General features: G+C 43.8%; 1 protein-coding gene across 3 annotated transcripts in view; it reads right to left on the reverse strand.

Annotated features, from left to right (window-relative positions):
- Positions 1-3,463: 3,463 nt before the first annotated feature.
- The window catches only part of LOC116846269 (homeobox protein Nkx-2.5-like), a 17,844-nt gene continuing 10,843 nt past the window's right edge, over positions 3,464-10,464 (reverse strand). Inside the window, exons 1-4 of one of the 3 annotated variants that reach the window (XM_032819899.1) lie at positions 9,301-10,401; positions 9,094-9,203; positions 8,744-8,947; positions 3,464-6,230 (exon numbers count right to left, since the gene is read on the reverse strand). In XM_032819899.1, the coding sequence (XP_032675790.1) occupies positions 5,731-6,230; positions 8,744-8,947; positions 9,094-9,203; positions 9,301-9,317 (831 nt within the window). In that variant the 5' untranslated portion in view covers positions 9,318-10,401 and the 3' untranslated portion in view covers positions 3,464-5,730. Of the gene's footprint in view, positions 6,231-8,743; positions 8,948-9,093; positions 9,204-9,300; positions 10,402-10,464 lie in introns of those variants that run through there. The other 2 variants (XM_032819897.1, XM_032819898.1) reach the window with 2 other exon arrangements.

Genomic DNA, 10,464 nt, shown 5'->3' on the forward strand with positions numbered 1-10,464 from the left:
TCTGGAATATTTTCTTTGCTCCTTTCGCGCGATATCTGTTTTCTTTTTGTTTGTAAACACGTGATAAAATAGGCATTGTAAAAGTTTATTCTGCGAAATTCGAGTTAACATATTTAGGTTTAGTATCAAGATTGATGTAATGTACTCCCCCCCTCCTGCCGATAGTGTAGCCGAGGACTGCTCGATGACGTTCCGAGGAAGCGGAAAAGAGCAGCGTCGACGTGGAATCGATACCAATTAGGATGCTTCTTCCGGTCACGCGACTTAACACCCTGGCATAATGTCGGCACGTGCCGTATATGCATGGTACTTTAAACAAAAAAATAGACGATAAAAACATCGCTTCCGGTTCCGACGTCAATCGGAACAATGGCACGGTACGCTCAGCTTTTTCCGGATTCAAGGGTTATCGAAGTTCGCGCTGCGTTCTTACTGCCTTCCGCCGTGACTTCATTATCGAGACGATCGGAGCGACGTTCGGTTGCCAAACATAAGACCCGCCCAACGAGCTATAATAAGTTCATTAAAATGTAGTAGTAAATGAAGGAGATAAAATTTAACATGCCAATGGAATCAACGGGGTTTGAATTGATAAAAAAATTTGTAACACGCACAAAGATCGAAAATTGTCGAAGAACAATGGGACAAACATGGGACAAACAATATGGTTGGTATCACACGTAATCTGCTCATGTCAACCAGATTCAATAGTAAAATACCAAACAACGAATTATACGGTTGCTTACAGTTATAGTGACAATATCTGGTTGCTCCAGAGTGTATCCATGATAAATGTCACTTCAATCGATTTCTGGTTACTACACCAAATCACGCGCAATTACATTGATGTACCAAAGCAACTGAGTTATATCAACCGTTGCCATCACACAAAGACTGCAACTATTTGCTGTTCAAAACTAAATATTTTTGATTATATTTTTATGGTTTATTTTAATATCGTTTATTCTTTAAAACGATCGAGCGCGCGTAGCGAGCTGCAGAACGGGCAAGTAGAAAGGACATCTCGTTTGAGTGCGACACACGATTCATCGAAAGACTGTCGTAGTTTTATGTATCAGCGGATCGACTAAGAGAGGTTCGCGATAGAGCCGCGTTGCGACGAGAGTGGAAGGTTAAAAGAGTCCACGCAAACATCTCGTACATTATACGGAATTTCTACCCCACGGAAACCAGCCAATAAAACACTCCCGGAACACATCGTCCACTCGCTCCCCTTTCGCTCTCCCGCCGTTCCTTCACCAACCCCCAACCCCCCCCCCCCCCCCGTAACTGCATTGTCCAAGTTTTTTTTCTTTTTCATTTTCTTCTCTCTCTTCTGCTCCTCGGCGACGTTCGTTCCCTCCCTTTCCGCGTTCGTCCCTCTTCCTTTCGCTCTCTGGTCCTACCGCGTCTCTTTCCGCGGTCTCGTTCCGTATTTTTCCTTTTTCTGTTTTTTTTCCCCCGGGTTCTCGAAGAGCGCACACACCCCCTCGATTACATTCGGAAATATTAGGGGACGTCCCGTCGCTCGACAAACTATCAATTTATTTTCTGCTATTGATTGGCGTGCGCCACGGCGCCGATACACTGACCCTCGAGCAGATTTTTTATCTCTTCTCGTGCGCATCCTCGATGTTTCCTCTATCTTGCGATGCGAGTCATTTCTCGGATTTGACGATTAACTACTTGCAATTTTTACAATTTTTACGAGATAACGACAAAAACCAAAGGGGTAGCGAGAAAATGGAAGCGCATAGGAGGAGGAGTATCTTCTTCGCTGCGAGCGGAATACACGTAAAACGCGCTCCTTGCCGACGATGACGGTAGGTGGGTAGGTAGATAGGTAAAAGTCGATGGACTATGTCCAAATCTATAGATTACAGCTGGTCATATAAATCATGACCGGGTTGGATGTAGCAGCGAGTTGAATGTTATCTGCCGCTTCCGGTTCGGCGCACCGACGTTTCGCATCGCGCGTGCGGAATATTCCGCGTGGGGACAGTAGTCCCGTTTTGTACCGCGGCGCCGGAGGCGAGATCGCCACAAAGCATATGCTGTCCGCTGTCCACTCCATTTACCTCGCTACGTCATCCGTCGTGATGCGGGGTGGGCAGATAAGGGATGCGGAGGGACCAGGAGAGAATCCTTTGTATTGTCCCGTTTTCGATAGGAAAAGTAGAGCAACGATGGATACCGCCGAGTGCAGCCCAATTTTTATCCTTTACGCGCGCGTACTAGGCAACAGAAAAGGCGCAGATAAAGTGTTGACAATGAATCGATGTGCGTCGCACGATACGTCGCACTTTAAGACGATGCCGACATAACGTAGTTTCGTAGTTCTCTTTTCTTCTAATCGGACGCATCAAATTGAAAATGTTTTTACAAGTACAAACGTTAATAAGTAGCTAGACAGAATGCATGAAATCAACAAACTATTTTTTATTTACCGATAAAACATTTTTTCTTTCGTACAGCACATCGCCTTAATCGCACAACTCGTTTCATCTCGTCGGCCGCTGAAAATAATAAAGATAGATAAAGATAGGAATAATTAGAGTTGTGAATGTGGTAGAAAACTTTCGTCTCAAAATATCTCGCCGCTATCTCCCGATAATTGGATATCTCCCGAGATAAACGCGCGATTGTTGATCGCTAATTTTCGCTTCGAAGTGTCACGAAATTCGCGCTAATCAATCAAATTCTCAAATCTGATAGATGCGGACATATGTTATTATGCGGCTCGATAAGTCGGCGTGATTGCGGACATTTTCGATCGCAAGAGATAAGAGAGTGAGAGAGAGAGAGAGAGAAAACAAGAGAGGCCGATTCGAATTCTCGATGGGGGATGTTACTCTGCATGTGTGCTCACGTCATACTATAGAGTAATAATGAAAAGTTTTTCTGGGGGTTACAAAAGTCAAACGCGGTCCCCATCGAGTCTCGATGGGGTGCCCTCAGGAAATCTAAACCGGTAACAAGATGGCTGCTCGGAAACGGAAACCGGAAGCTTGTCACTCAAGCTACGCGCGCTTCCGGCGTGTCCCGAAAAAGGGAAGCGCTCTTGGAACAGTCGAGGGGGCAGAGAGACGAGCATTGGATTGTTTCGGATGTACTGTTTCATTATATTCGTAGTGAAAAGTAAAGAAAACGATTATCACTGAAATTTTTATCGTTACATCCCATTCATCGAACGATAATAATGTATAGAGAGAGTCTGCGTTTTGGAATTTTATGCAACAAATGAACAAGACACAAAGACTATAAACGGATATACACGGACTTTCTTTTTCTTCGAATAAAAGTTTCTTTTTTTCACCGGGAAGCTAATTGTGACAAGTACGAATATTGAAATCTTTCGTTTGACTCTTCGTGCAAATTAGAAAACAAAGTTAAGAGAAACGTGTGAAGTGTAGCTTCGGAGCAAGATATCTATGAGGAAGAAAGAATAGACAGAACGCGTGAAAAGGCTTAAGTGATCTTAAGATTCAGATTTATTAAATATGCTTCTGATATATTAGTTTACTATGTATCATACACAATGTACATATATACAACCTACATATAATCGACTTATCGATTAAGCGCGAACAAAATTGGGATATCTTTGCGATTGTTCGCGATGTCGTGACTTTACATTCAATTGTTTGATTATTTTGCGCTGAATACATTGTTCAATCGGCGTCGGATATCGTATAATACTTATTAGCTCGTCAAACCTAAACGTTATTAATACATCGTCATCTCAAAGTGCTATTTTAAGATTCCGATTAACTCTTAACTTTAACGAGAATAATGATTTGCTAAAGAAATCCGTATTAATATCAGCCGAGTCGTCTCGGTTTTATGTAAAGCATCTTCTTTGTCATAAATACACGTTGAAATCACTGACAAAGTCACGTGCAGTCTGAATACTCGGAGATATTTGACTTTGTAGTTAGTAACCTCACAAGAGTACGAAACTCTACTTTGAGAATCCTATCAAACACCACAATTATATTGTCTTTCAACAACGAGATGAGTGAGACAACAGAGAGAAAAAGAGAGATAGATAGTTTATTCAACCTTGGGATTGAAGGAAGAGAGAGAGAGAGAGAGAGAGAGAGAGGGAGGGAAGGAAATAAGGGGTGAGTTGCGAATCGAGTGTTAGCTGAATCGCGAAGGAACGTCCACGAGTTGTGTACCGTAATGATTTATCCGTCGATCGAATCGCGGCGGACCGCAATTGAGTCACGAATTTAACCTTCGACCAGTCTGGCAGTAATCCATTTTGTACGTACTTATGATTCATCGTCGTTAGAAAGAAATTGTCGATTATGGTACGCGAACGCTCAATTATACGATATCGAAGTTGGCCGTGCACTCTATGTGGAAACTGTTTCCGATGTATGGTGCGCTTCAGGATCTAATCGCAATTCTCTGCGCACGTATACGTTTCTGCCGTGACGCGTTTCTAAGGACTAATTTGAACTCTCTACGTGATCCTTCGTAAGGTGTTATAACAATTTTGTACAAACATCTTACTTTATACGAGCGCAACATCCATTCACCTAAAAGAAAAGATGGGAATCTTCTACTATGTTTCCTTACGTCTATTTCATTATTCGCTTATCTATTCACATGAATTCAGCTCGTTAGACGCGAACAATCTTTGGTATCCGACGGTATATATTCGCACTGTGTCTCTTCTCGTAAATATCAATACTCTTCGCAGAAGGGAGACACTTGCCCGCTAATTGGCCGCGGCGGGCTTCAAATGCCTCTCGAAGAAATTATCTATAGCTGCGTTAAATTATCCATCAAAGTTACCTTTCGATGACTTTGCGCGTCAAACATCGATAAGGGAATCTCCGTCGAGGGTTCACCATCTCCTGAATCGTCAATATCGTCTTCTAATTCCTAAATGCTCGTGAGCACGCGTCGAGGTGTTAGCAAACTAGTATATCGCGATATGTTCGCTCGTAAATTCACGTCTTTCAAGAATATTTATCGCACATCATTCGGCGATCAAGCCAGCAGAGTTTCGTTAGTGTTTTACGCACGGTAAATACTTACCTAGAAATATTACGTGCCTCAAAATTATGTTAATTATTTCAAAAACGTCGCTTCCTTCACTAAAATTTCGCGCACGTTTATCACCGCAAAACCTCGAGCGAAGCTTTATGTTTTATGAAATACTAAGGAAGCTTTGAAACGAAGTGCATTGTTTCGCGCGTTCAAGTGCATTCAAGGCTCTCGGCTTCGAATATACGCGGTGGTCAAGTACACCGCGTAATCACACATAGCCAATCACTTTGGTAACGATATTTAGTTCTCTCATTTCGTCGCAGGACGAATAATTGTTGGAAATTGTCGTGGTTGCCAGTCGCGGCTGATAATCGACAGGCACGTAGTCGAAACTGTTTGCGAATTGTTCCCATGTTTTTTTCACCTACTAACGCTCGTCCGCCGAGATATTAGAGTGGATAACACCGACTAATTAACCGACAGTCATTAACACTATCATCACGCCCGATTAGAATCGCCGCACATTCGCGTTGCACGATCCCATCACGTCTTTCCGCGTCCGACCGCGTCTTCTCGTGTGACCGCGATTTCTCGATTCGAGTCGAGAAATCACCGAGAGAATCACCGATGATTAGCAGAATCATCATTACGGATCATCACTTTGAACCGCCCTCAGAAAAAGATCCATCCACGGGTCGCTGCTGTCCGACCACGGCGCCGCTTGTCCTACCACCAGTACTTTTGTATGTACGGTGCCATGGGGACCTGGCCACCGGGATACCCCGTGGGTTCCATCATCTTAGACTGGCAAGGCTTGCCGTCTCTCACCAGCACCGGCACGGCGACTCGCCTTGGCGAGCAGCCGCTGCCGCCGGCCTCGATACGTTCACTAGCTGCCCTCTTGGTCTTGTACCTGTGATTTTGAAACCAGATCTTCACCTGGGTTGGCGTCAGTCGGATGATGGAGGCGAGATGCTCGCGTTCGGGCGCGCTCAAGTACCGCTGCTGACGAAAGCGCCGTTCAAGTTCGAAGGTTTGCGCCTTAGAGAACAGTACCCGCCGCTTGCGCTTTTTGTGCTCGGTCTCGTGCGTCTGTGTTTCGTTACCCTGCTGCTCGTCTTCGAAATCCTGCGACTCCTCGTCCTTCGACTCGTGGCTGTTCTCCTGCTGTGACGGGAACGACAAGTCCGAGATCGCTGGGCTCGTCGAGTCCGGTTGCTGGAGAACTGAAAGAAACCAACAGAAGAAAAAAAAAGAGTTGTCGACGCAGATAAAAAACGCGAGAGGAAATTTTATTCTTATCGCTCCCCCTTGAGAAACTTCGCTGGTGTCGTTGTGAAGGAATCATGTCGAGGAGTTTTGTCATGTCTTACTTTTTTCTGCCCTATTAATTGTTAAACAATCGCGGTAGCTGAATCGTCATCGAAATGGACGAGACGACGACATACATACGACGTCCCTGCTCGGTTCCAATCGACTCGATATTATCGACTTCTGATCATTAATAAGGCCCTAAATATTTATAATCCTCATCATTAATCATTCCGTTTGATTCCGCAGATTTATTATTCATCAGATTTATTACATCAGGCTCTGATTGCATGACTTGTGAGAACTCATAAACCAGACAACAGATTGGGATAATCACATAGGATAAATTTCTATTCGGGTAATAACTAAACGTATGTTCGTTATAAACGTAACTGCAGCACTGCAGCTGCACCTCGCCGGCGTTCACCCGGCGTTGTCGGCTTGCTCTTAGCGTTGATTAGTCGGCAGATGCACGCCTGCATCGATTTTTTTTAATAAGTCTCCTAATCGCCGCCGATTGGTTAAACGACTAAATCTCGCGATAGACCATCCGTATCCAATTATTGCTACTTTGGAACGCGGAAGCGTTCAAATTGCACATCTCTTTTTGAATTCTGTCCTAATATACGCTCAAGATAATTTTTATCTTGAGGCGCATATCACGCTGAACTTGAAGAGGATCCTGTCATTGCAATGAGTTATAAACGTTACAGTGATTATCATTCTTAATTCGCCCTTGCGATACAACGGACGATACAATGTGCTTTACGAAGGCGCATTGAATTTGTACAATGTGGAGGAATGCGGTGTCATTCAAAGACGCGGCAATTATACCGGGAACAATAACTTGATTTGCCCGACGACGAAGCGGTAAATGTTGCTGTGTCGACCGAAATACAGGCCAATTTAATGTACCCAACGTTGGGTATCTCGGCGGCTTTCACCATAGAACAATATGCGAGCGAGCGAGTTCCGAGCCCGCTCGGGGAGGGTGTGAACCAATATAAAGCCTATTCGATTCCCCCGCGTCACGGACCCCACGGGATCAACCGTATCATTTTCATGGGAGATTAGACCGTACTCGCAGTCGTGCTGCGATTTCAATTAGACACTCGTCAAAAGAAACTAATGTCTCCAGAAGAAGACGTAGTACGGCGGTAGCGAAGGAGAAAGGGATTATCTCGTGTTTCTTTGGGCCGAGAGATCCCCAGGTTCTGGGAGCAGATTTCTCGACAAACACTGTATTATTTTTGCATGAACTTGAGTTGTGCGTGCAGTTACCATCGTTGCCAACTCAGAGCGCATAGAAAAAAGGTAAGCAATAAGAAAATTGACCAATCACAAAATCGATTATTCTTCTGTATTTATTGATTATTTTTTTATCATTCTATTTTTCATTATTATTTTGATTATTATGCTGCATCATAAGGAAAATAATCGACTATGATTGATCAATTTGCTTATCCTTTAAGTTTTTAAAACTGTACTACTCCCGAGCTTGAACGCCACGAAGGGGCGTTCTCATGAGTAACGTGTGAAAATTGTAAACTTTTCCTTATTTGAATTAGAAATCATTTCTTTTCACTGCGTCCGTTATGTATATTATCTATGCTGCGCCAATATATATTAGGGGAGATTGGAGTAATTGCGAGCGCGGAGTAAATGCAAACGACATCATTTCTCTGTGTTCGCACTGTCACACTTGAAATCTTGCAATCTTCTGAAAATCAGAAGAGAGAAAAGGTTCCCTAAGGGAAGATGTACATGACATATCAAAAGTGAGCCGATAAAAACCTGCTACTGCACCGCAATTATTCGCGCGCGGCGCGTTTCTCAACGGTTCGTCGTCCCGTTCGTCCGTCTCGACGACCGTGTAAACTGTGACCGCGAAAGGGAGATAAAGAGAGCGCGAACGAGAGACAGCGGATAGGTCGTCGGCGAATTTTTTGGGCGTGACGATCCCGATTGAATCGACGGGGCCCGAACCCTGGGCCCCGAGCACACATCTGTCCCCTGTGCGACATCTGTCCTCTTTCGCGGGCCAATCGCGGAACGAGTATCCACGAGGACCTTTTACAGAACCATTAGATCCTGCTTAACCCTCGCGGGCCAATTGTAGGGTGCTAAATAAATAAGGGTCTCTATCGGCGCGCCCTTTCTCCGACCGCCCGCGAAGGCGCGTGTGCGTGTGCGCGCCCTTTCACGCGTACGCGGAGGAAAGGGCCGCACGACGGAAGGCGCATAGTGAAATGAGACGAACGTCCCATCTCTTATGGCGCGATTGATGACTTTGATTATACATTCATCTCGCGCAATACTCCTCCGTACTCAGCAAGAAGCATAACAATATCGAGTTGTGAGGGTGACGGGAGGTAAGGTGAAACATATCACGGTCGAATAAAAGATGATCGTCTCTATTCGCACTCACCATTCACTTCCTCCAAGGGTTGAGGTAACGCCGTCGGCAATGCCGGTCCCGTTGTCCATCCTAATAATCCGGGTGGAGGTGGTGGTAGCGTACTCCTGGTCAAATTAGCGTGCATAGCCGGTTGTAGCATGGCGGACGTATGCTCCAGAAGTTGTTGGTAAGCCGACGGCATGTCGTTTGCCGCCGATAGAACTGTTGTCGCACCTGGAGCACACGGATCCCATTGAATACGAAATTTGCAAAATTTTCTGTATTATTTTTATTTTCCCCTCTTTTTTATTTATATTATTTGTTTAATACACACACACACACACACACACACACAGTGATTTCACGAGCAATCTTACAACCTTGCACATTTGTCTCTTCTTGTGACGGCTTGTTGTCATTTAATTCCAAAATGTCGCTGATGTGGAAGCTGGATGTCCTCGCCGGTACTTTGATACAACCTTCCAGCAACCTGTGCCGACATTACATACATCAGAAAAAAATTTTCCAACGATATAATGGGTACGTTCCATTTGGACGCATTTTAAGCGCTTATAAGCATCGCTTACATCGTTCCTTTTGACATCGTGAGCGCTTTCGAACCGAATAATGACGTCACATCATGACTTGCATTCACAAACTTTTATTCTATCGAGTTAGGGCAGCAAAAGCGTGAGAGCACTCACAAGTCAAATAGAACGCAGAATAATCGTAGGCATAATCGTTCGTTTATCGTGCGCACTGTTGTCTTGACGAAAAAATGTCACATCGTCCGACACGACCTTGGCTAAACAAAACCGCATCTGTAGGCGTACAAACGAAGCGAATATCTCGAGTCGAAAAGTCGACTTTACAAAAAAGGTTGGTTTGGCAATCCAATTTTCGTAGCTATCGCTCGGTCCGGAAGCACCGTGACGACCGTCAAGAAGCCACCAGTCCTTCTCTTTCTGAGGACCCGACTCAGAAGTGTCTTCAAAAGACCAATACCTGCGAGTTCGAACAACCTATCTTGTTGAGAGGACCTGTGCACAGAAGCGAATTCTTGTGCCAGATTTTTCTAATCCGTGCGACTTATTATTACAACACGTTCGTACTCCTCAAATGATCCTGGCCTCGAAAAATCACGTTTTATGTGGATGTTGCGGCCACTCAAACAGGAGAGGCAAATCTCAGCTATTGAAAAACTCGAGATGTGTGAAATTTATGCTTCGTACAGCTAATATACGCACGAACGTTTTCTATCCTATCGTTTAAAAGTTCTCGTTCGTTTTTTTTCGCTTCTCCATTCAACATAACAGCACTAATCCCCGGAAACATGTATTGGTACTTTTACTTTTATTAGAAACATTGGAAATATTTTACGAGAAATATTGAAACGGTCAAAGTCGATCTCTGCCTTCTCGCGAGAATTCAAATACTTGAAATTTAAGCAAATACAAGCTAAGCGAGCTGATGTCGGAGCTAACATTTTCCGTATTTTGATAACACATGACCACAAGATAACGTTAAATTTAAATCTTATATATTGGCTGAAGGTGTCCTCTACAAAACGGGACATACATGCATGTATTGTAGTTATATGACTTTGAAGACACCTATATTGATAATATTAGCTCCAAGACCGACTTAATCTTTATTTGTTTGAATTTCAAGTATTTAAATACATTTGGTGCGATTGTATATATCGTTATATATATATATATATATATATATATATATATATATATATATAT

The sequence above is a fragment of the Odontomachus brunneus genome, unplaced genomic scaffold (genome assembly GCF_010583005.1).
Source record: "Odontomachus brunneus isolate Ranch 3 - 2012 unplaced genomic scaffold, Obru_v1 Obru_scaffold_063, whole genome shotgun sequence".
Lineage (NCBI taxonomy): Eukaryota > Metazoa > Arthropoda > Insecta > Hymenoptera > Formicidae > Odontomachus > Odontomachus brunneus.